The sequence below is a fragment of the Electrona antarctica genome, assembly GCF_951216825.1.
Source record: "Electrona antarctica genome assembly, chromosome: 4".
Taxonomy (NCBI): domain Eukaryota; kingdom Metazoa; phylum Chordata; class Actinopteri; order Myctophiformes; family Myctophidae; genus Electrona; species Electrona antarctica.
This window is the reverse complement of record NC_136809.1, coordinates 55,533,106-55,559,893: the sequence shown is the minus strand read 5'-3', so window position 1 is coordinate 55,559,893 and position 26,788 is coordinate 55,533,106. Positions and strand designations below refer to the sequence as shown.

The 26,788-nt window shown below is 40.9% G+C and overlaps 1 protein-coding gene across 1 annotated transcript in view; it reads right to left on the bottom strand.

Moving 5' to 3' along the window:
- Positions 1-26,588, bottom strand: part of suclg1 (succinate-CoA ligase GDP/ADP-forming subunit alph) — a 39,182-nt gene extending 12,594 nt beyond the window's left edge. Inside the window, exons 1-7 of the mRNA XM_079499410.1 lie at positions 26,451-26,588; positions 22,759-22,859; positions 19,928-20,044; positions 17,744-17,956; positions 13,668-13,725; positions 8,391-8,474; positions 6,882-7,033 (exon numbers count right to left, since the gene is read on the bottom strand). Of these exons, the coding sequence (XP_079355536.1) occupies positions 6,882-7,033; positions 8,391-8,474; positions 13,668-13,725; positions 17,744-17,956; positions 19,928-20,044; positions 22,759-22,859; positions 26,451-26,490 (765 nt within the window). The 5' untranslated portion in view covers positions 26,491-26,588. The remainder of the gene's footprint in view (positions 1-6,881; positions 7,034-8,390; positions 8,475-13,667; positions 13,726-17,743; positions 17,957-19,927; positions 20,045-22,758; positions 22,860-26,450) is intronic.
- Between the last annotated feature and the right edge of the window lie 200 nt (positions 26,589-26,788).

Here is a 26,788-nt window from a genome sequence, read left to right as displayed (position 1 = left end):
TATATTTCAGAGTGAACATTTTTAACTACAATATTGGCTTCTGGGGGTCCCTGGAACTACATATTTTGAGATGGGGGTCCGTGGCCCAATAGAGATAATTCTGGGGGTCCTTGACATGAAAAAGGTTGAGCACCACCGACATAGAAACATGGGTTTTTCTCAAAAATGTTAGGATTTAATCGACCTCAGTCCAAAATGGGTTAAAATATTATTTTCAAACAAAAAGGAGCGTCAAAATGGCAGATGTTTGGCTCTAAAAACTAGCCCTTTGATTACTCAATTTGGCACTTTACAGTTTCAAGGCGTTTGCTAGGCCAACGGAACACCTTGGCACCGGCTTCTCAAACTCTCCATGGCTGTGTCAAAAGACGCACATGAATAAATAGTGCTGTGAAAAAGCCACCATTAATAAAAATTGACATTTTGACACATGGATAATTGCAATCAAATGCAAAACAGCGGTAAGCGGCACTAAGCTGCAAGACGGTGTGGGCGTTGTTTACGCCAGCATTTCATTAAGAATTGGACCTTAACCCATTTAGGCCTGATGTCGAAATTTTAAAAAATATATTTTTAAAATGTATTTTTTTCTGAAAAACTCATGTTTCTGTATCAGTGGTGATCAATATTTCATGTCAAGGACCCCAAAAACTATATGTAATATGCCGCCGATCCCCATCTGAAAATATGTTGTTCCAGGGGCCTCCCCCAGAAGCAAAGATTTGAGTTAAAATGTTCACTCTAACAATATATATTCAAAGATTTGAGGCACATTTTCGCGATTTTTCAAAAATAGCAGACCTACAAGTTCATAGCGCGGCACCGAACTTGTAGATCTGCTATTTTTCAATAGCTAAAGTATAACATAATGCTTTAAAACACCAAAAAGGGGTTCCCGCCCAAAATGTGTTAAAAGGGAAATTACACTTTCAAATAAACGTCTCATCGTCTACCTCGATTCAGTATTTAGATATAATATTAATTTTAGCTGCCCCACCCTCTTCCTATACAAACTCATTCCACATTGTAACTTCAAACTCCATTTTAACCACGACAGAATCTCTTTTCTGGCGACTGACATTGTCCTTCTAATACATGGAGGTGTGGTTTTTCTTTTACTGGTTATTTCTTTTTTGAATAATTGTTCTTAGAAAAGAATGAGGACCCCCCCCCTGGAGGACAGAGTAGACTAAAGAATCAAAACAATAAAATGTTAACTCATTTTGGTCCATTTGGTTACCATGCTCTCCATCATTTAGCTGGGGGGGGGGGGACCACCTGGAACCCCCTCAAGGACCACTGGTTGAAAAGCACTGACCCAAATCTTTAACCCATTCTGTACGGGAACCCCTTTTGGTGTTAGCATTATGTTATGCTTTAGCTCAGGGGTGCCCACACTTTTTTGACTTGAGGTCTACTTTTAAAATTGCCAGCTCAAGGTGATCTACCAACCAAAAGATAATTATCCCTTTGCTTAAAATACTCAAAATATGTACCTATATGGCGAATAAATAAATAACATTAAGGCATTAGGACTTTCAAAATCTAGGTTTCAAAATCAATTCTATTTATTTATCTTTTCAGTTTCCCCGCATTGCAAAGAAGATACTTAATTTCTGACTTTTTCGGATTTTCTGACTTGATCTGGCCTGTTAACATTTTCATAGACCTGGTTGCTTGTTTCTCTCTCAGTCACGAAATGTGGCAACCGTCAAAACTAGTCCTAGTTTGTTTTGGTTGTGACGCATGGATGATGGCATCATGATGCTACCGCACAGACCACACAGAGACTACCGTGGCGGCGCGGACCCCCACGCAGACTATCGCGGACCCCCACGGAGGTCGGCGCGGACCCCCGCGGAGGTCCGCGATAGTCTGCGTGGGGGTCCGCGTCGACCTCCGCGGGGGTCCGTGCCGACCTCCGTGGGGGTCCGCGATAGTCTGCGTGGGGGTCCGCGCCGCCACGGTAGTCTCTGTGTTGGATAGATATCCTTTTAATTTGTTTGTTTAACAACAGAACAGACCCGAAGTTCTCCTTCAAAGCCACCGGCGCGCCGCCGCCTGCCCGAGGCGATTGTTTTTCTTCTTTTTTTTTCATGGCAAGGCCAAGCGGTCTACCTGCGCAGCGCTTGCGATCGACTGGTCGACCGCGATCGACGTAATGGGCACCCCTGCTTTAGCTATTGAAAAATAGCAGATCTACAAGCTCATAGCGCGCCACCGAGTGGCGCGCTAAGAGCTTGTAGGTCTGCTATTTTTGAAAAATCGAAGAACCACTGACATAGAAACATAGCTTTTTCAGAAAACTGTCAGGATGTAGAAGACATTTTTAGAATCTGATCTCAGGTCAAAATGGGTTAATCAACTCTTCACCATACCGCGTGGGGTGGCCGTACCAAGAATGGTCATTCATTCTCAAACCCAGTCCCAGACTAAACTATTACTACCCGTCTGTCTTACTTAATGCAAATACCATAAAACATATTTAACTGAACGAGATGTCAGTTTGAACCATTAACCCATTTAGGCCTGACGTCGAAATAAAAAAAAATGTCTTGTCTAAATCCTCCAGTTTTCTGAAGTACCCATGTTTCAGTCGTGCTCAATATTTCATATCAAGGACCCCAAAAATTATGTAATTGGCCTCCGACCCCCATCTGAACATATGTTGTTCCAGGGACCCCCTATAAGCAAAGATTTGAGTTAAAAACGTTCGCTCTGAAAAAATATATATTCCAAATTTGCGCCACATTTTCACGATTTTTCAAAAATAGCAGACCTACAAGCTCGTAGCGCGGCACTCCGTGGCGCGCTACGAGCTTGTAGATGTGCTATTTTTCAATAGCTAAATTATAACATAATGTTTAAAACACCAAAAGGGGTTCCCGCCCAAAATGGGTTAATAAAACAAATGTCTTGGAGAATTAGGCAAGGTTCTATCACACAATAGCTTATTTTGTGGCTGGCCCCGATCCATTTAAAAAAGGCTTAACTAAACTATTGTGTGTGTGCCGTGCACTACACGAAAATCAACTTCACAAGTGGAAGATCAATGTGTTCAGTCACGCCCCATGGTCTTTTTTCCCCATGCATGTCGGTGTCTCGCGCCAATGGTCTCTGGTCGTCAACACTCGGGGTGATTGGGTGGGTGGGTGGTTGGGGCGAAGCGGGGAGGGGAGAGGTTGTACTTTGAGAGAGAGGAGTTATTCTTTTGAGACACCGTGGAGAGATTTGCATGCATTAGAGCAGCCAGGAAGCAAATCAAATCCATTTCTCAGCTCCAGAGCACCTTCGACAAACACACTCACTCAGAAAAGGAAAAAAAAGGAAAGAGAGAGGGAAAAACTCATCTCCGAGCAAGCGAAATCCTACAGAGGTCTATTCAAGTGAGGAAGCACCACTTGAAAGTTATTTTGCGTCTTAACCCATTCTGGGCGGGAACCCCTTTTGGTGTTTTAACTAAGCATTATGTTATACTTTAGCTATTGAAAAATAGCAGATCTACAAGCTCGTAGCGCGCCACTCAGTGGCGCGCTACGAGCTTGTAGATCTGCTATTTTTGAAAAATCGTGAAAATGTGGCGCAAATCTTTGAATATATATTTTTTCAGAGTGAAAGTTTTTAACTCAAATCTTTGCTTATGGGAGGGTCCCTGGAACATCATATTTTCAGATGGGGGTCGGCAGCATATTACATATAATTTGTGGGGTCCTTGACAAGAAATATTGAGAACCACTGATATAGAAAAAAATCACACCCGTGTGAACTGAGTGGTGTAAGGTCTTATATAGCTTGAACAGCTGTGGTCTGACGTAATGTCTGACGTAATGAAATCACACCCGGGTGAACTGGGTGACCGTAGCAACCATGCTCATTTTTTGCGCAGACAAACAGACAGACTAACAAAGCCAGTTGTAGGAGTGGTTTACACCACTCAAAAATGAGGTTTTTCAGAAGAAAATACATTTTAAAAATATATTTTTTAATTTTGACGTCAGGCCTAAATGGGTTAACTATATAATCCACCCACACAGTCCTCCAAAAAAAAGACGACTTTCTTTCACAGCTCGCTTCACCCCAAATGTGAAATCGGCATCAGAAAAGGATGTTTACAAATCACCAGCGTGACCAATCTCTCACACATCTCGAATAAAGCCAGTGAATCTCCCTGTTCGGATGGTCCACTCCCTCACAGAGAGCAAGCCAGGTATAGGCCTTTTTCTGTCACAAGTAATACATACTCGCCTGATCACACCTATTTTTAGATGAATCGCAATAATTTCCGCGTTGTCTGAACAAACATTAACCCATTTTAGACGGGAACCGCTTTTGGTGTTTTAAACATTGCGTTATGATTTAGCTATTGAAAAATAGCAGATCTACAAGCTCGTAGCACACCACTCGGTGGTGCGCTATGAGCTTGCAGGTCTGCTATTTTTGTTTTAATCGTGAAAATGTGGCGCAAATTTTGGAAACATGGGTAGAAACATAGGTATTTCAGGTATTGTCATGATTTAGAAGACATTTTTTGAAATGTCGACGTCAGGCCTAAATGGGTTAAAATGCCATTGACCAGAGAATTTACGTCATATGTGCCTGAGCAAATCGGTCATATGTATGTCGGTGGGAACCATTGGCCAATAAGGGACCACCGTTATTGCTGATGATGTACGATGATTAGAAGCGCCCCTCACTTCACACGGGTGTGTTTTTTTTTAATGATGCATTACCATGTTTTTGTTCTTACTTACTGTAAATCGCTCTGGATTAACACATTCTGGGCGGGAACCCCTTTTGGTGTTTCAACTAAGCATTATGTTATACTTTAGCTATTGAAAAATAGCAGACCTACAAGCTCGTAGCGCGCCACTCTGTGGCGCGCTACGAGCTTGTAGATCTGCTATTTTTGAAAAATCGTAAAAATGCGGCACAAATCTTTGAATATATATTCTTTCAGAGCGAACGTTTTTTTATTTCGACGTCAGGCCTAAATGGGTTAACACATTTAGACCGTAGGTCGGATGTCTAGAAACGTCATATCTAATCCAACCGAGGGGTCCAGATGACGTGGAGGCACATCACATTTTTATTGATAAACAAAAAAAAATATTTATTTTTGGGTTGGCCTCTCCTTCTGCACCATACTCCTTCCTCGCTCCTTCGCGCATGCAGCGCGCTGTCGTTCACTTCCCCGTTTACGGCTCAGAAAGAATTCCTCGCATCTCCTAATCTAGGGAGCCCTACGTGGTTTTGACCAAAACGGCCATGATACTTCTGTACTTCATTTCGGACTTCAACAAACCTCTCGTTTTGGAATATCAACGCTTCTAGAGAGACTTTAGATGCGACATCGTGAGGGTGAAGACGGAACATGTTTTTGTAGGAAAACGGAAGGGCTTTCAGAGTCAAGTAAAAATCTGTCATATCTGCCCCGGCACCCTGAGCTCCTATTTTGAAAGAAATCCCGGCACTCGTGTTAACCCATTTTTGTTGTTTTGTTTTAAGCATGTTATGCTTTAGCTGTTGAAAAATAGCAGATCTACAAGCTCATAGCGCGGCACTGAGTGCCGCACTATGAACTTGTAGGTCTGCTATTTTTTTTTAAATGGTGAAAATGTGCCTCAAATCTTTGAAAATATATATATATATTACAGAGTGAACATTTTAACTCAAATCTTTGCTTCTGGGGGGGAGGTCCCTGGAACAACATATTTTTAGATGGGGGGGGGGGGGGGGGGGGCGGAGGCATATTTACATATCATTCCTTGACATGAACTATTGAGCACCACTGCTATAGAAACATAGGTTTTTTCAGAAAACTGTTAGGATTAGAAGACACTTTTTTTGAAGGTCTAAATGGCTTTAACCCATTCTGGACGGGAACCCCTTTTGGTGTTTTAACTAAGCATTATGTTATGCTTTAGCTATTGAAAAATAGCAGACCTACAAGCTCGTAGCGTGCCACCGAGTGGCGCGCTACGAGCTTGTAGGTCTGCTATCTTTGAATATAATATTCTTTCAGAAGACTTTTTTTTTTATTTCGATGTCAGGTCTAAATGGGTTAAGAGAGTCTGCTAAATGCCTACATTCTTTTTTTTTTTGTATAATTTTTATCCCACGATTTCGTAACCCATTTTTCACCCCTGTGTCAATGATCTAATGTGATCCTGGGCTCTACACACCCTCCGCCAACCTAGTCCCCATATATGGGGGACATGGGGAGAGCAACGGACTTGAACTCATGCTTCCTTCATGCCTGAGTGTCCAAGTTGCTCCTTTACACCTGACGGGGGGGGGGGGGGGGGGGGGGGGGGGGGAGTTTCCCTGGTTGGACGTAGCGCGTGGAAGGAACACGTTATTCCAACCAGTTGCCTACATTCTAGGGGTGTGCTGAAATATCGATATGGCGATATATATCGATACGTCCTCCCGCGATAAATAATCGATATTGATTATTAAAATATCGATATATTTTCTTTTTTTTTTTTTGAAATTTGAAATGTTGTTCATAATGAAGTGATGAACAACATTTTTTGAAAAGGAGGAAATGACAGCTAAAATAAAGCAAATCCCACTCAGATTCCACAGCAACCAGAAGTACTGAATTACTGGATGGTGATTTGTCCAAAGTCTCCAAACAGCTTTGTGGGAATACAAAATGCTGCATTTTTTCAGTTCCAAGTATTTTGTAGTTGCAGATATCGTGATATATCGTTGATGAAATTTCATACAATATATCGATATATCGCAATATATCGAATATCGTGATATTATCGTTATTGAGGGCCTAATATCGTGATATATATCGTATCGTGAGGAACCCATATCGTCCCACCCCTACTACATTCTATAATGTGCTGGTTTTGTGTCCCCCTCCTTACCGTGTTGTGCTGTTTGAGGTAATCGGCTGCGCTCTCCTCCGCGTTGCCTCCGATCTCGCCGATCAGGATGATTCCCTCCGTCTTCGGGTCCTGCAGGAACACCTCCAGACAGTCGATGAAGTCCGTTCCGTTGAACGGGTCGCCACCGATGCCTGAAAGAAGACACAAAACATCATCGGATGTTCCATTTCATCGACTAAAAGCCATAAGAAAAAATGTCAGTCGACTACCTTTTTTTTTCCAGCAGCGAAAACTAAATAAAAACTAAGCTATTAACCCATTTTGACCTGAGATAAGATTCTAAAGATGTCTTCTACATCCTGACAGTTTTCTGAAAAAGCTATGTTTCTGTGTCAGTCGTTCTTCGATTTTTTCTAAAAATAGCAGACCTACAAGCTCGTAGCACGCCACTCGGCGCGCTATGAGCTTGTAGATCTGCTGTTTTTCAATAGCTAAAGCATAACGTAATGCTAACACCAAAATAACCTTAAAACCCAAAATGGGTTAAGACTAAATATATTGACAATTTCATAAACGAATAAAAACTAGACTAAAATGTTAGGCAGAAGAGATCCAGTATAGAACTAAAAAGACAAGTCATTCTGTGTTTGGTTGTGCTCTGAAATGTGCAGATCTACGAGCAGGACAACTTGTCGCGCTGCGACACATTGTGAGCTTGCTCCTAAAATCTAAAAGCTGTTTGGCTTTACAATCTATTACATTTTGGTGATGTTTGTCAATTATCCCAGAGACTGTATATGTATATAAATACCAGTTTTATGAGGGGTTCACAAAATTACTGTACGTTCAAGTGTTACGTAATTTTTTTCCAAATATCCATCAGAATGCAGAACATAGTTACACAAATCATACATGTCTGCAAGAAAAATAACAGCAGTTGCTATATCATTATTTACATTATTTTGAGTACTTTACTGATAAAAAATTAAAAAAAAACGTTTTACAATACACTTTTTTTTTTTAAAGCTGAATTTGCATATTGTGTACTCTGCGTTTTCTCAGGCAATAAATCAACATTAACATGAGAAACGCTGAGAAATAATTGCTATGGTTGGATCAAAGAAATGTTGCATTCCGTGTTGCAGTCTAGTGTGAAGTAAATTCATTAAAACGGATGGCGGTTAACCCATTTTGAGCAGGAACCCCTTTGTGTTTTAAAGCATTATGTTATGCTTTAGCTGTTGAAAAACAGCAGATCTACAAGCTCATAGCGCGCCACCGAGTGGCGCGCTACGAGCTTGTAGATCTGCTATTTTTGAAAAATCGTGAAAATGTGCCTGAAATCTTTGAATATATGTTCTTTCAGAACGAGTTTTTAACTCAAATCTTTGCAGATCTTTGAAAACATGTTGTTCCAGGGTCCTTGACATGAATATGTTTGAGAACAACCGACATAGAAACATGGGTTTTTAATAAAACTGTCAGGATTAAGAAGACATTTATTTTATGTCGACGTCAGGCCTAAATGGGTTAACACACAAAGCTTACCGATGCAGAGTGACTGGCCGAGGCCAACTTGTGTAGTCTGGTGCACCGCTTCATATGTGAGCGTGCCCGACCTGGACACGATGCCTAAGAAGAAAAAAAAACACACACAAGCGGAAATGTAATTAGCCTTTTCGCTAAATCCCACCCCAAAAAGCGATTGTCCAATGCCAATCCAAATACTTTAGCAACTGTTGCTATGCAGCAAGCTTCTTTTTTTTTTATATATAATTTTTATCCCATGATTTTGTAACCCATTTTTCACCCCTGTGTCAATTATCTAATGTGATCCTGGGCTCTACACACCCTCCGCCAACCTAGTCCCCATATATGGGGGACATGGGGAGAGCAACGGACTTGAACTCATGCTTCCTTCATGCCTGAGTGTCCAAGTTGCTCCTTTTACACCTGACAGGGGGGAGTTTCCCTGGTTGGACGTAGCGCGTGGAAAAAAATCACCTGCAAGGAATTTCTTGACATAACATAACACGTAACATCTCTACCATGGATTTTTATGAAACAAACACTTTGCAGATAGAAAGAGGATAATTAAAGCTTTTCGTACAGCTGCAATGTTGGTGAGTTTGACATAATTTCATACAATTAGAGGACTTTGTCTGTTTAGATGTATGGGCGGTCAATGGCAAATTGTGGCTAGTTTCCACCCTGCCATTAACTTGTGGAAAGATGACCGCCGTGTGCATATGGTCTATTGAGTATTCAAACATGAGTATTCTGAACATTTTGAGCATCTCAGAAAATCTGTAGCTCTACTCCAACGGTTTAGAAGTTAGAGCCATGTTTCAACTAGCGGTCCTTTTACATAGGGTGTGGTCATTTGCAGGTATTTCGTCCCGGATAGAGAATTAGCCATAGTTCCCAAGTTGTTCGCGGCTGGTCATATTAGCCAAGAACAGTTGAGATATTCTCTCCTAAATGACGTTCATACATATCTTAGCCAGGTCCTCTACTACACGGGGGGAAACGTTTCAGTAGCAACACTTGCCAGCGTTCACACCAATTCCGCGCAGCTTAACCCGTTTGGATCTGAGAACGCATCTGTATCGACCTTCGTTTTTTTTAAACCACTTTAACCATTATTTTAAACTTTAGCTGTTGAAAAATAGCAGATCTACAAGCTTGTAGCGCGGCACCGAGTGCCACGCTACAAGCTTGTAATTTTTTTTTAAATGTGGTGCAAATCTTTGAATATATATACTTTCACAGCGCATGTTTTTAACTCATATCTTTGCTTCTGGGGAGGTCCCTGGAACTACATACTGTATTTTCAGATGGGGGGGGGGGGGGGCAAATGTTTGGGATCCTGGACATGAAATACTTTGAGCACCACCGACATAGAAACAGAACACAGAAATGTCATGATTTACAGTAGAGGACATTTGTAGAATCAGGTCTTAAAGGGTTAACCTTGAATCCACGGCCATTTCCCAAACCGGCCTCCATCATCAAATATTCAACGTATAACCCAGTCTGGACGGGAACCCCTTTTTGGTGTTTTAAACTAAGCGTTATGTTATACTTTAGCTATTGGAAAAATAGCAGATCTACAAGCTCATAGCGCGCCACCGAGTGGCGCGCTACGAGCTTGTAGGTCTGCTATTTTTGAAAAATCGTGAAAATGCGGCACAAATGTGACCAGATTTGACCGAGGGGCTGCCATTGGATTTTTTTGAATTTCCGTTTTTTCATGTCATGTGAAAGCAGGGAATCATAGCTTCAAATTGACATATTGGTTGTTCAGTTTGACCCACCAGGTTTGGAGATATGGCTTATAGAAAAATGTCTTGCAGGAGTAGTGGAAAAAAGACCAAGCAGAGAAAATGGACTTCTAAGCTTTAGTTCAGTGATCTGTGACTTTAGGGGGCGCTGTTTTCCCTTCATTTCTCCATTAGTCAACCAGCAGTGTTGCCATGTCTGCTTATTATAATTAGTTGGCCTTGTTTCTAAAGAAAAATAATGCATAGGCCTACTGTACCAATTTTATAATAATTTATAACCTGTTAATAAAAATGTATTTGACAAAAATAAAGTGTAGTTGATTATTTGGGCTTGTTTTTAAAGTGTAGTTGATTATGGAGAGTTGGTAACCAAGTGGACCCTTATTAGATCTTTAACTATCAAGTGTAAAAAGAAACCTTAAAAAGGTCCATTTTGTTTCATTTTACACTCTCAAGATATACATAATTGTTAAACATCTGCATTACTTAATTTACAATAAGTCTACACAATTAGAGAATGTTGTTATCTTGATCGTTTGCCTGTTATCTCTCCTTTTTAAAATAGGCTACTGTATTTATTTGGCCTTTTGTAGTATGAAAAAGGGAAAATAACAGTGGCAGATAAATTAGGCCTATGTAAATGTTCCAGATGAGTACAAATAAAAGAGCTATATGAATGCAATAAATAAAAAAATAAAAAAACAGTAACCAACAGACAACAGGACAGTTTGCTCTCAAACCCTCCCAGCACAAATTGTGCCCTCTTGGCTCTTCTCTTAATTCCTCTGTTTCATTAGCCTGTTATTATTATTATTTGTCTGCAGACCCCCATCTGAAAATAATTTATGCCAGACACAAGATTTGTGTTGTTTGTATGCATGTAGATCCGCTATTTTCGCTTATTTTGGGCTTGTTTTCATATACCGGGTTGCTTATTTCTCTCGCAGAAACTGGCAACCCCACAATGATAGCCGTTAGCTACATTTAGCTAATATATTGATATCAATCCTGTAAGCTAAAACAAGTACATTATCGCGCTATATTACATATCGATGCGATCTGCGTTATTATGACCTTAATTTTCATGGCAGGTACATTCCAAAGCAACTAATAATAACCACGTTATGGTGACATAATGTTACAATGTTTACAATACATTCATTCGAGTCTTCTTCTTCTGCTATTGGAAATAGGAAGCCATTTCCGCATTTTCCATTGTTGTGGTCAACAGTGCCCCCAGCTGGAACATTAGCATGAATTAGCTTTAGGCGGACCAAAATAAACACACTTTTTACAAAATATCGTTGTTAATACTTATTTCTGTGCTATTTCTGTTAGCCAGTTAGTAAAAGACTAGTATTATCTTCCAAAACGATTGTGTACAAAAAGGCGGATTTTAGCGGAATTTGCATACTATAGCAGGGAAGCCGTATGTCTAGTTAGCATTGGTTAACCCAATGGTTATAACATTAGACATAGTGACATGTTTAAGCATTTATTTCATATTTATATGTCGATATCAGCTCTGACATTTATTACAGACCTGCTCTAACATGACATGAATAATAATATAGCTTCAGATTATTTTAGACAGAAAAATAAAAAAGGACAAAGAAAATAGTCTTTCAGCTGTCCTCAACAATTGCCACCCCCGCGATGGCAGGCTCTATATCGCGTGTGGTCACAAATCATTGAATATATATTCTTTCAAGACTTTGACGTCAGGCCTAAATGGGATAAATCAACCTTGTACTGTGAGTAATACAAATATTGTGATTGATATACATACAGTACACACACACACACACACACACACACACACACACACACACACACACACACACACACACACACACACACACACACACACACACACACACACACACACACACACACACACACACACACACACACACACACACACACACACACACACACACACACACACACACACACACACACACACACACACTCTCTGAGCTTTGAGCTATACGCTGGGTAATAGAAGTTTTCATTGGCTATTGTGGGCTGCTGCTACAGGGTGATTTATTGGTATGGAATCACTATTTTTCTTTCAGCCTGCTATGTAGTGACTTTTGGTGGAACGGTTATATTTATGTTTTTTTGCGATCTGAGATTACCAGCACCGTAGTAACAGTAGCAACATGTCAAATGGTAATTAAGGCCTGAAAAAAACAAGTCTTCTGAAAGAATATATATATTCAAAGATTTGTGCCACATTTTCACGATTTTTCAAAAATAGCAGACCTACAAGCTCGTAGCGCGCCACTCGGTGGCGCGCTATGAGCTTGTAGATCTGCTATTTTTCAATAGCTAAAGTATAACATAATGCTTAGTTAAAACACCAAAAGGGGTTCCCGCCCAGAATGGGTTAAAGCATTAGTCACCAGTATTGGCATTTCTGTTTATTCGGGAAATAGAACTGGTTCAAGACGGACACGCTTAACCACTTTTACGTTGACCAACCCACATACCGGTATTCAGACTTGCATTCCTAATTTAATTCAAATTAACCTTTTTTGCCGTTAATTTTTTGACTAGTGTTTTAACCCATTCTGGACGGGAACCCCTTTGTGTTTTAACCATTATTTTATACTTTTAACTATTGAAAAATAGCAGATCTACAAGCTCATAACGCGCTACGAGCTTGTAGATCTGCTATTTTTAGATCTGCTACTTTCTTTCAGAGCTAATGCTAATGGGGGGGGGGGGGGGTCCCTGGAACAACATTTTCAGATGGGAGTCAGCAGCCAATTACATATATTTTTGGGGGTCCTTGACATGAAAATGACATAGAAACATGGGTTTTTCAGAAAACTGTCAGGATTTAGAAGGCATTTGTAGAATCGTCCTCTGGTCTAAATGGGTCAACAAGTCGTTTTGTTTCCCTTTGTTCCGTTCTATAAAAAGGACTTGAAATTGTATATTTTAATGTGTCTCGTCTCGTGTAGGTCTCTGTGGCTGTAAATGCCATTTTATTTTTGTTCATTCACCCGAGGCTCATGGGGAGTGAGTGACACATTTTATCCATCTACGGAACTTCTTCTACCTCTAGCACATTTAGGCATGACATCGAAATTTAAAAAAAATAATCTAAATTCTGACAGTTTTCTGAAAAACCTTATGTTTCTGTATCAGTGGTGCTCAATATTTCATGTCAAGGTTGTTGTTCCAGGAACCCCCCTTAGAAGCAAAGATTTGAGTTAAAAGAATATATATTCAAAGGTTTGGTGCACATTTCACACAGGCACATACGATTTTTCCAAAAAAAACGCAGATCTACAAGCTCGTAGCGCGGCACTCGGTGCCGCGCTATGAGCTTGTAGATCTGCTATTTTTCAATAGCAAAAAGTACAACATAATGCTTTCAACACCAAAACGGGTTCCCGTCCTGAATGAGCTAGTCTAGGAAACATGCTCGCATATATATATATATAAATGTAGAACTGGTTTCCTTTTCAGGTTATTGGGCCTCTGAATACTTTCACATTTCCATACACACGATTCATCAAAACCTTACCGATTCTGCCCTTCTTGTGAATGTGGCCAGGCATGATCCCAATCTTACATTCCCCAGGCTGCAAAGAAAAAAAAGCATTTCACAGAAATAACTGCAGTTACTAGCAGGGGTGGTAACGATACATGTTAACACATTGAGAGCCCACGCAAAACTGCCCAAAAATCACTTTCACCTAGAAAGTCCATTCACATTTTTCACATAATTCAGCCGACTGTGGAGACACATGCTGGAACTTTTTACTTTGAAATGTTTTATAGTTTCCGAGTTATTTCATTTAAACGCCAAATGCATTCTCAATGGCGAAAACAAACTTTGGCACCATGTATTAAAAAAAAAAAATTGTTTTGATTTTTTTTATTAAAAAAAAAGATATATATATTTGTTTTCCAAAGACGTCCACAGACGTCTTGGGCTCTGCCCGTGCGGTAATACCAAAGACGTGTTAACAGCGCTACGATACGCATCACGATACATGGTTGACGATACATGGACGATGTTGGTTCATTATGGGCGATACGATTCAATTATTTAACCCATTTTGGGCGGGAACCCCTTTTAGTGTTTTAAACATAGTTATAATTTAGCCATTGAAAAATAGCAGATCTACAAGCTCATTGCGCGTCACCGAGTGCCGCGCTACGAGCTTGTAGGTCTGCTATTTTTTGAAAAATCGTGATAATGTGGCGCAAATTTGGAAATATATATTTTTTCAGAACGAACGTTTTTAACTCAAATCTTTGCTTCTGGGGGGTCCCTCCCTGGAACAAAATATTTTCAGAATAAAAATATATATATACATTTAATTTTTGGGGTCTTTGACATGAAATATTGAACACCACTGATACAGAAACATAGGTAGGCTATCTGTCATGATTTAGAAGACATTTTTTAAATTTTGACGTCAGGCCTAAATGGGTTAAAATCGATACAGTAAATATTTAGCAAAATCTGTGTGAAACATGTGGATAGAGCAGGTTTTTATGGATATAAAGTAAACAATTTTGTCGACAAACAAATACACTAAAATGTTAGCTAGGGACTAGTGGAGAAGATATCCAGTATAAGTAAAAGACAAATATACAAGCTCAGAATGTGACACGTTGTGAGCTTGTAGATCGGCTATTTTCAGCAAGTGTAAAGAAAAGAAAATCAGCCTTTATGACAGCATCGAGGCCCGCCGAAATACATTTTAGTCGACTAAATCAACTGTAGATTTAGTCGACTAAACTCTTGTGACATTTAGTCGACTAAAACTAGACTAACACTAAAACATTCCAGGTGACTTAAAACTAAATTAAACACTATTCAAGAGACTATGACTAAAACTAAAATCAAAATGTGCTTTCAAAAACAACCACTGGCAACATATCTCCGAAATTGAATCTATGCATTGCGTCTTTCTTGACATTGATGACTCCTGGGCAGTTGTAAGATGTGATGCAGCCATTGGTCCTCATTCACAAAGGAGAAATACAACAGAGTGTAACGGAAGCGTATACAGATACTAAATATCATCGTATTTCTCTGTCCGATCACGCTGCGATTTGCTCCCGTCTTATTCAGGGAAGCTGGTGTAATCACTTCATTTGTGCGGATCGCAGAGTGTAGCCTTTCCGCATTTTCCCCAAGCGATTCGCCTGGTGTCGCCTGGTTAGAAGGAACATCCACGCCCATCCCACACCATATAAGGCAACAGGAAATATCGAAATACGTCATCATAGCCTGCACCGGGCTTTAAATTATATACAACAGCCGCGATAAGCTTGTAGAGCAGTTAATTTTGACAGGCGGGTCTCTGCACGGACAGATCTTCAAGCAAACAGCGCGAGTTTTGTATATAATTATAAACAAAACTTGCCAACTTGGCACGCATTGCTTCACTCCTTGTTAAATGTCAGAACGTTAATAAGTTAACTGATGTTACAGTTACTTTCACATAATGAGAAAGAAGTTAATTTGTAGCCTACTGTTCACCACACGACCAAATGCTATATTACAACTCGGCAATGATAAAAGCCCTTACTGATGAATGCACTCCAGGGTTATAAAAAAAAAAAAAAACAATTGCACACTCGCCTTCAGAGGTAAAATAGATATCCGATACTTGTTTTTATCAGAGCTGCATTGATTCATGCGGGGAATAGATTAATATCATCTCACTGTCATCTGTCTGAATGCCATGTGGAGAATGGATTTGTTCTGATCATGGACACGTAGGCATAGGCCTATAGCTATTTAAATTTTCAACCACGGCGGGTAGCCTCCTCTTTGTCAGATCCTCTTTGTCAGCCTAAGTGCAGGTTCATTTCATGATGTCGTCATATTAAAATGATTCGCGGGACATTTGGCACCAAACTTGATTGATCTCATCGAGATCTATCAATGTAGTAGCCTACAGCCTAGCTATAAGTTCCCCATATTATAATTAATTAAGGTGCACTGGCTTAAAACTATGACTGGCCGAATTGCACGCGCTGATGCAATAATGTGGACTTCTATTTTTTTGATAGGGCTAATTAGCCCTGGTGACTGCTGTCTGTCTGTCAGACCGGCATGTCTGTGAACCATAGAAATCATCTGTCCTGTCCTGTCCGGGCTCACCGCGCCGTTATATTCATTTTCCAATGTGAATTTCACCCAGATTGGACTGTTCAGCGGCAGCATGCTGCTGTGCTCCACGTAAATGCCTGTCCGCTCACGCTCCGCTCACGTAACGTCACTTTATGAGCGTAAACGCCGTTGTGAATGAGGACCATTGTGTGTAAGTTAAGCAAAGTTACTATATTTACCCAGGGTATCTGGGCTAAGCTCAAGAACTTGTTTCCAGCCAGGCCCTGCTCATAGAACATTTCATGGTAGTGGTTCAATGCCTTGTTCAAGGGCACTTCAGCGGTGGTAATTTTAACGTGTCGGACCGCTGATTCGAACTGGCGACCTTCCGGTATCAAGACTCCGCAATCCGTTCGGCCACCGCTGCCACTGTGTGTGTGTGTGTGTGTCAGTGTTTTTGGCAGCACATTTAGATTTTAGTTCTAGTCTTTCGAAAAGTTTTCATTTAGTTTTAGTTAGTTAGTTTTAGTCGACTAAAACTACAGTTGATTTAGTCGAGCAAAATGTGTTTAGGGCCTTGATGCCGTCGTAATGACTGTTTTTTTTCACAAGCTCACAACTGCGACGCGTTGTGAGCTTGTAGATCTGCTATTTTCAGCATGCAAACAAGTGTAAAATGACTTATACTGGACCTCTTGTCCACTATAGTCCCTTCCTAACATTTTAGTCTAGTTTGTATTTGTTGACGAAATTGTCAGCATATTTAGTCTTAGTTTCCAGTTAGTCAGTGGAAAAAGGTAGTCGACGAAAACAACACTGGTGTGTGTGTGTGTGTGCGCGCGCGCGTCTCTCTCCTTACATTGATGACTCCAGGGCAGTTGTATATGATAATGATAAAGCATGTGTGTGTGTGTGTGTGTGTGTGTGTGTGTGCGCCTCTCTCCTTACATTGATGACTCCAGGGCAGTTGTATATGATAATGATACAGCCTGTGTGTGTGTGTGTGTGTGTGTGTGTGTGTGCCTCTCCTTACATTGATGACTCCAGGGCAGTTGTATAATGATAATGATACAGCCTGTGTGTGTGTGTGTGTGTGTGTGTGTGTGTGTGTGTGTGTGTGTGTGTGTGTGTGTGTGTGTGTGTGTGTGTGCGCGCCTGTCCTTACATTGATGACTCCAGGGCAGTTGTATAATGATAATGATACAGCCTGTGTGTGTGTGTGTGTGTGTGTGTGTGTCTGTCCTTACATTGATGACTCCAGGGCAGTTGTATAATGATAATGATACAGCCTGTGTGTGTGTGTGTGTGTGTGTGTGTGTGTGTGTGTGCCTCTCCTTACATTGATGACTCCAGGGCAGTTGTATAATGATAATGATACAGCCTGTGTGTGTGTGTGTGTGTGTGTGTGTGTGTGTGTGTGCGCGCGCGCCTCTCTCCTTACATTGATGACTCCAGGGCAGTTGTATACGATAATGATACAGCCTGTGTGTGTGTGTGTGTGTGTGTGTGTGCGCCTCTCTCCTTACATTGATGACTCCAGGGCAGTTGGGCCCGATGAGACGGGTCTTGCTCTGCCTCATCAGCCGGTGCTTCACTCGGACCATGTCCTGCTGGGGGATGCCCTCCGTGATGCACACCACCAGAGGGACCTCCGCGTCGATGGCCTCGAGGATGGCGGCCGCCGCGAAGGGAGGAGGCACGTAGATCACAGTGGCCTCACACCCCGTGGCCTCCCTCGCCTAAAACACAAAATAAATTAAAAAAACACAAGTTGAAAGCATGAGGCGCGTTTGATTGATTAACGCATTTCGACCTGATACCAGATTCTACAAATGGTCTTCTAAAATCATGATAGTTTTCGGAAAAACTTTGCAGAACGCCCCCCCCCATCTGAAGATATGTTGTTCCAGAGACGCCCGCCCCCAGAAGCAAAGATGCGAGTTAAAAACGTTCGCTCTGAAAGAATATATATTCAAAGATTTGCGCCACATTTTCACGATTTTTCAAAAATAGCAGACCTACGAGCTTGTAGATCTGCTATTTTCCAATAGCTAAAGTATAACATAATGCTTAGAACACCAAAAGGTGTTCCCACCCAAAATGGGTTGATACAAAAACTGTTACATGTGGACGACACCATGATTAAGCACTACACTCGTTTACGACAGGGTCCACCATTTTCAATTAATCAAAACATTTAGAGACGTACAAATATACATTTCTATAAAAAAGAAAAAACAGAAAATCATCACATAAAGTAAAAAAGGGGAAAAGACTTGTACATTATGGGGAGAAAAACTCTTAAACTGGCAATTTTTTTAAAGTTATGAAACAGTGCCATCTAATGGTTCCAGGGATCCCCCAAAAAATACCATAAATGTCAACGTTTAATCTCATGTCTCTCTGAAAGCCTGCGCAAGTTCATTTCAACACAGCACAGTTCTCAATGCCGAGATAACTCCCGACAATCTACTGTGCATTACAAAGTTAAAGTCAAACCCCTACTGTACCTCCGTGACGGAGTTGAAGACTGGCTTTAGTTAACCCATTCTGAACGGGAGGCCCTTTTGGCCGTTTATAGCATTATGTTATACTTTAGCTGTTGAAAAATAGCAGATCTACAAGCTCATAGCGCGCCACCGAGTGGCGCGCTATGAGCTTGTAGGTCTGCTATTTTTGACTATCCCTGACATAGAAACATGAGGTATTTCGGAACAGGGTCAGGATTTAGAAGACTTTATTTTTTATTTCGACGTGCCTAAATGGGTTATAATGGTGTGTAAAAATGAAAACCCACGGGAAAATACCAAGTCTGTCCCACGGACACATGTGTCTGTGTACGGACAACATTGTTGACGCCCATAATACAGGTTAAAGTGCTAAGTACACTGATTGCTTGTTGCCTCAGAGTCGGTAGATAGAGATAGGCCATGTGTGTTTGAAAACGTGGATCAAGAGACTTAGGTTAATGGTTGGCTATAGATGGACTCAAAGCAATACACATCAGGTGGCGCAAATCTTTGAATATACATATTCTTTCAGAGCGAACGTTTTTAAAGGACCACTTCACCACTTTTCAACATCTCTTCATATAATTGGTCCTCACTAATGTTCATGATAAAACACCACAATTTTTTCCTACTCAGTCTTTGTCTCATAGGAGGGCTTTGGGCAGTTCAGACACCTGTCCACCAGTGACATCATCATTAGGCAGATTTTTTTTTAAACAAGATTTGTTTTAAAATATATTTAGATTTGTATTATCGTGAGAACGATGGCTTCAACTTTTGCATTGCAACTTTTCAGGAAAAGAAAGCCTGCCGTTTCTATTCGCTTGGATTCACCATCGATGATGTCACTGGTGGACGGGTTTCTGAACTGCCCACAGCCTTCCTATGAGACACAGACTGAGTAGAAAAAAAATCGTATTTTATCATGAACATTAGTTAGGACCAATTATAGGAAGAGAAGTTGAAAAGTGGTGAAGTGGTCCTTTAACTCAAATCTTTGCTTCGGGGGGGGGGGGGGGGTCCCTGGAACAACATATTTTCAGATTTCTTTCGGCAGCCAATTACATATAATCTTTTGGGGTCCTTGGCTTGAAAAGGTTTGAGAATGACAGACATGGAAACATGAGGTATTTCAGAAAACCGTCAGGATTTTAGAAGGCATTTGTAGAAGTCTAAATGGGTTACAGTAAAAACACCTACCTCCTTGACGGAGTTGAAGACTGGCTTTCCGAGGTGCGTCTTCCCTCCCTTGCCGGGAGAAACCCCTCCGACCAGCTGGGAGCCATAGTCCAGAGACTGCTGGCTATGAAATGTCCCCTAGAGGGAGGCAGAGAGTCACCATTCAAGGATTAGAGCATGTTAACCACACATTCTCAGCCTCAGCTCTACAGTTGGGTGCCACCGATATTGTCCCTTATCATTTGACCCATTTAGGCCTGACCTCAATTTAAAAAAAAATCCTTCTAAATCCTCCAGTTTACTTAAATAAATATTTTCACGATTTTTCAAAAATAGCAGACCTACAAGCTCGTAGCGTGCCACTCGGTGGCGCGCTATGAGCTTGTAGATCTGCTATTTTTCAATAGCTAAATTATAACATGTTTAAAACACCAAAAGGGGTTCCCGCCCAAAATGGGTTAACTGACCTTTTGCGCAGATCACGCAAACCTCAGCAAAAAGAAAAGGACAATATCGATGGCCTCCAACTGTACAAGTACAGGAAATCTATGGAAAATACAGGATCAACCTCTAACTAATTGCAAAAAAAAATGAACTCAGCTGATTTTGTATCTTCAATATATCCTGAATAACAGAAAGAAAGTTGCCTGGAATTGTCTGAGGGGAAAGTGTTGAAAATGGCCTGTACAGTATGGCCACCATTGACATCCTATCATAAGGCAATATTTTCTAAATGTCCTTATGCTTCAAGTAGCATGTGACATATCAAACTAGGGGGTTTTCATGATGCTGAATCCATTCCAAGCATTAGTTTTGCATAAAACACTCATTGGGCTAAATTTGGCCATAGCAACTTGCCCAAATGTGCTGACGTAATCACATTTTGGCAAGTTGATATGGCCAAATTTAGCCCAATTAGTTAGAGGTCAAATTACATTATTACTGGACTAACACCTTGACATGTCATTCTAGGCCAGTGGTTCCTTAAAGTCGGACCCGTGGAGCCCCAGGGGGTCCTTGAGGGGGTTAAATAATAGTTACAAACCAAAATGGACCCTTATGGGTCTGTAACTCAAAGAGTGTACAAATGGAACCTAATGGACCCGTCGGGGAGTCCATTTGGTTCCATTTGTACACGTTTGTTCACTGGCCTATCTTTTTAAATGGGGGTCCGTGGGATAATACGTGTACATTTGGGGGTCCTTGACATGAAAACGTTTGAGAATCACTGTTCTAGGCATGAGTGAAGCTGAAAATGAATCATTTGCACAGGATATTGAAAAGGTTAAAGGGGTGGACAGCTCTAAAGGGGTGAGCATGTTACACATCTGCATCACACACACACACACACGAATACCATCAGTTCAACTAAGCGGTTAGCATAAACCCCTGATATCAATCAATACATGATTACAGTCAACAGATGATAGCATTAATGTCAGGAGGTTATCCAGTAATTGGCTCCACCGTCACATTTAATTGGGGCATGCCGTGTTCTTCAGGAACCTCACCGTTTGGTGCCATTAGCAAGTAAAACATTGAACGAAGCAAATGATGCAACCAATTAACCCATTCTGGGCGGGGACCCCTTTTGGTGTTAGCATTATGTTATGCTTTAGCTATTGGAAAATAGCAGATCTACAAGCTCATAGCGCGCCACCGAGTGGCGCGCTATGAGCTTGTAGGTCTGCTATTTTTGAAAAATCGAAGAACGACTGACATAGAAACATAGCTTTTTCAGAAAACTGTCATTTGCCATGCCGGCTTGTGGTGGACATTTCTGTCAAAATTATTTTTTTGCCACTGAAATACAACATCAGTGGACAATAATATTACCAGAAAAACACAAAGAGATAGCCCTGAATGACCATAACAGGTCTGTAACTCTGAGAGTGTACAAATGGAACCTCCATTTGAACACTCTCAGAGTTAACCCATTTTGACCTGAGATCAGATTCTAAAAATGTCTTCTATACATCCTGACAGTTTTCTGAAAAAGCTATGTTTCTATGTCAGTCGTTCTTCGATGTTTTAAAAATATCAGACCTACAAGCGAGTGGCGCGCTACGAGCTTGTAGGTCTGCTACAATGTTTCATAGTTGTCACATGACAGTGAATCTAGTTACTCAAGGATTATGATTCATTTTAGTTATTGTAATGTTTTACCATGACAGGTTTTTGTTTTTTTAACTATTATTTACCCAGGGAGGTAGCTAAGTCAGAACACACACACACACACACACACACACACACACACACACACACACACACACACACACACACACACACACACACACACACACACACACACACACACACACACACACACACACACACACACACACACACACACACACACACACACACACACACACACACACACACACACACACACACATTTTTAGGACTCGAACTTCGGCAGGAATTTTCGAGCGAACATCCGAACCATTCGTTTCTAATTAATTAAAAAAAAACAGGCTGCAATTCATAAATAGATCCTATAGTGGGCGAAATTGCATAGGCCATCAGTGAAATAAGGGTTAAGTTCAGAACGCGTCCTCTGGACGCACAATTATTAATAACATCTAAATCTTATAAAAGCCTATATAAATACAAAATAGTATTTAATAAGACAAAAAATAAAATGAATAAAAAAATAAATAAAATGAATGGTTCAATCCCATTAATTAAGATTCGAGTGCCAACCCTAACATTCGAACCTCAAATGTTTGGGGACAGCCTTAACACACACACTGACGGGAAATGCTAGATTCCATAGTTAACTGCGACCTGTGATCGCAACATAGTCGTTTCTGGGTGAAGCCAGGACATGTAGTTACTGTATACAATACCTGTTTCCCGGTAAACCCTTGGCAGATGACCTTTGTGTTCTTGTCGATGTAGAGGTTCTTCCTACTGGCAGTATAACAGTGCCTCACTCCACTCTGCTGCACTGGAAGGACAAAGAGAGGCCAAAAAGAGTGAGATTTGGAGTGTAGCCTGATTGACTAGTTTATTGAACATGAAATGTATAAACAGTACTAAGTCCACTTGCCAGAATGTGAACCGGCCATGTTGAGTACACCAAGGTTTTATGTTAGAAATGTTTGAGTATGGGTCACCAGCATGGAGAAACTGCCGGATGCTAACTTGCATGTGTTGAGCAATTTTCATAATTGCTCAACATATAATATTAACCACCTATAAGAGGAAAGAACATCTAAATTTCATCATGCTTTAAGTAGCATGTGACGTGCCAAACTAGGGGGTTTTCATGATGCTGAATCGTTAGTTTTAGTTTTGCACAAAAAAACACTCCTTGGGCTAAAACGGCCGTCATCATGTGGCTATGGCCGTTTTTAGCCCAATTAGGTTTTTTTTTGCAAAACTAAAGCTTGGAATGATTGGTTGTTAATGTCAATTGTCAAAGTGATCGATTGAAAACTTTATTTCACAGTATGCAGAATGGGTACATTTCAAAACGAAAGCACGGGTCAATACAAAAACTGCTACTTTGGACACACCATGATTAAGCACTCACACTTGTTTACAACAGGGTCCAGCATTTTCAATTCATCAGAACATTTAGAGACGTACAAATATACACTTCTATAAAAACAGGAAATCATCATATAAAAAAGTAAAAAAGGGAAATAACATGTGTTTTTTGTTTTTACGGGGGGCCAGTTTCGAATTGCAGCCGTCCGTAGGTGCTCTTTGAGAACGGTTTTGAAGGAGTCGGTAGGGTGTGTTCCACATTGTAGTGACATTGGAGCGAAATTAATCCAATCCCTCGTTTGAGCCGAATCGGGGTGTCCTACTGTCCTTGAACAAGACACTGAACTCTAAGGCGCGATACATACTCCTATTTTAGAGCTGAATAAAAGTCGGTTCGGCTCTGTAGAGCCTACAATGTGACGTCATTTGAGGTTCGGGGGGGGGGGCGGGTACCGTCCTAAAGTCGGCTCTTCGGTGCTACTGAAAATGTATGACGAGCCAAAATCATTTCGGCACTACAGTGGTAAAATAGGAGTATGAATCGGCCCTAACTGCTCCTGATGAGCAGGTCAGTGACTTTCATGAGAGTGGTGTGGTGTGTGTGTGTGTGTGTAAGATTATATAAATGCACTGCACCAGTTATTACCATTTTAATTTACCTGATGTGTATTGCTTTGAGTCCATCTATAGCCAACCATTAACCAGTCTCTTGATCCACGTTTTCAAACACACATGGCCTATCTCTATCTACCGACTCCGAGGCAACCAGCAATCAGTGTACTTTAACCTGTATTATGGAGATCAACAATGTTGTCCGTGGGACAGACTTGGTATTCCCTGTGGGTTTTAATTTTTACACACCATTATAACCCATTTAGGCCCGACGTCGAAATTTTAAAAGAAATGTCTTCTAAATCCTGACAGTTTTCTGAAATACCTCATGTTTCTATGTCAGTGATAGTCAAAAATAGCAGACCTACAAGCTTGTAGAGCGGCACTCGGTGCCGCGCTATGAGCTTGTAGATCTGCCAAAAATGGGGTTTTAAAGTTGTTATTTTGATAACACGGACAAGACCAAATCACTGAATGCCAAGTCTCCAGGTTTTCTTCAGAATTATGTATGACACTGATTTACTATGGCATATTAGGAGTCAAATAGACCCAAAAGCTGGGTCCATTTGGTTCCATTTGAACACTCTCATATTTACAGACCCGTTATGCCTGGTCATTCATTTTATGGGTTTCTGATAATATTACTGTCCATAATTTTGTATGTCGATTTGTTTCATGTATTGTTTTAAGGTAACCCAGGGAAGGGAAGCCTTTTGTCAGTGGCAGTGATTTATCAAAATGGCATTATTGTTACTTTGAACCTTTACCTAATGTAAAAATGTGCCAAACTGATGGTATGGGTCACTGCTGTCAAATCCAAGGCAAAAAAAATCACACCTGTGCGAAGTGAGGGGCGCTCTTATCAGACAATACATCATCTCATTCCGGCCAATTAGAATGTGCGCCCTCACCTTCGTCTTCAATGTTTGTGACGTTATGCAATGTTTGTGTTTACACGAACACTCAAAGCTGTCCATTGACTCCATTCCATTGTCAATGGCATTTCAATGTTTGTGTTTACACACACCCTCAAAGCTGGACATAGTAGTAGCATAGGACTAGCTCCCCTCAGAAATGCTGCTGAACATGGAAACATTATAAGCCGCCTCCCGTAAAACTGAATGAAACTTTAATCGTAGCCATGACAAGATAACTTGCATGAGGCACAGGGAAGCACATGGTCATGCTAAAATAAGCAAGAGAGTCATGCGAGGTCAAAGTTCTACTCTGATACAACAGCCAGGCCACCATTCTGTTCCAATGGTCGCCGTGCAGCGACATGAAGAAGCCACATACAAACATTCTGTTCCTTCCAATGGCCGTTATGCAGCGACATGAAGACACATATATACAAATTACAAACAGACAACCCGACATTTGTAGCAAAGCTTCCAAACATACAAATAATTTGAGGTGCTTTCAACTTCAGTTGCAAATCGTGCTGTGTATCTTTGTATTTTCTGTATCCGTCTGAACTGAACTGTGAACAAAGCATTGTAATAGTAAAGTAAAGGCAGTCGGGCTCAACAGTCAAAGGAATGTGAACCCACTCTGTACGGGTGGTTGCAATTTGAAACTGTCCCCAGTAAAGAAAAGTCAAAGACCCACCCACCTTACTGTACATATAATTTCCTTTTAGATTTAACAGCTTTGCTTTTGCATAGTGTATGTGTCATTACATGTTCATTTTAATTGAATATGATGGACCCCAATGGAAACAAGCCAGCCATAGGCTTTCTTGGGGCATAGATCCTCTTTAATAGCAGACGTTGAATTGCACTTCCCTGTGATTTATTTTTTTGTTTCTGCAAACTTCATATAAAAGCAGTGGTTCCCAAGGTGGGGTCCTGGGGACCCCCAGGGGTCCTCGAGGGAGTTCCAGGGGGTCCCCAGCTATAATGATAGAATGGGTCTGTAACTCTGAGAGGGTACACCTGATTTGTACACTTAAGTTAAATTAACATTGATTTTAAAATATAAATCAGGGTCTCAGAGATAGAAAATCGATTAAATGGGGGTCCGTAGACTAATACATGTCAAACTGGGGGGGTCCTTGAAATTAAAATGGTAGAAAATCAGTGCTAAAGCTGTACAAATCTTCTCTTATGGGGGTCCATGGCATACATTTTCAAATGAGGGGGGTCCGCAGGCTAATGAGTGTCATTTCGGGGGGTCCTTGACATGAAAAGGTTTTGGAACCACTGATAATATAAAGTATTCAATTCAACCAGGGTTACCACTGAGGCTGGCTAGCTGTAGCAGCCACCGGCTAACATCCATTCCATGGCAAAGCTAAATGCCAAACACTAGCACTGTTAGCTGACAGCTAAACACGGTGTGTTCTCCTTGACCTTTGCTATTGTTCTGCAGTGACAACAGACTAGTCTGTGCTGTGGTTTATTTAAACATTATTAAATAGCAGTGTTGTACTTACAGAGCAGCCTGGTAAACAACCTACAGTGAGACACAGACATCTTCGGTCATTCACCAATGACACGGGAGGCTGGGGACCTAATGCTGAGCTGTAGGTGACCACGGATATGCCTGACTGGAGGCTGGGGACCATGATAGCTGACCACACAATATGCCTGACTGGCCCGATGGAGTTTATTTGGCAGTTCTTGTTCTTGATCATAGGTTCTTTTTTTTAACACTAAACAGCGATTATGTTTAATTTATTTTATTGATGTTACACTAAAATAAGTACGTTCGCAAGGAACCCTGGATATTGTTTTTAATACACACCATACTTGAAATAACGCTTTGTCAACA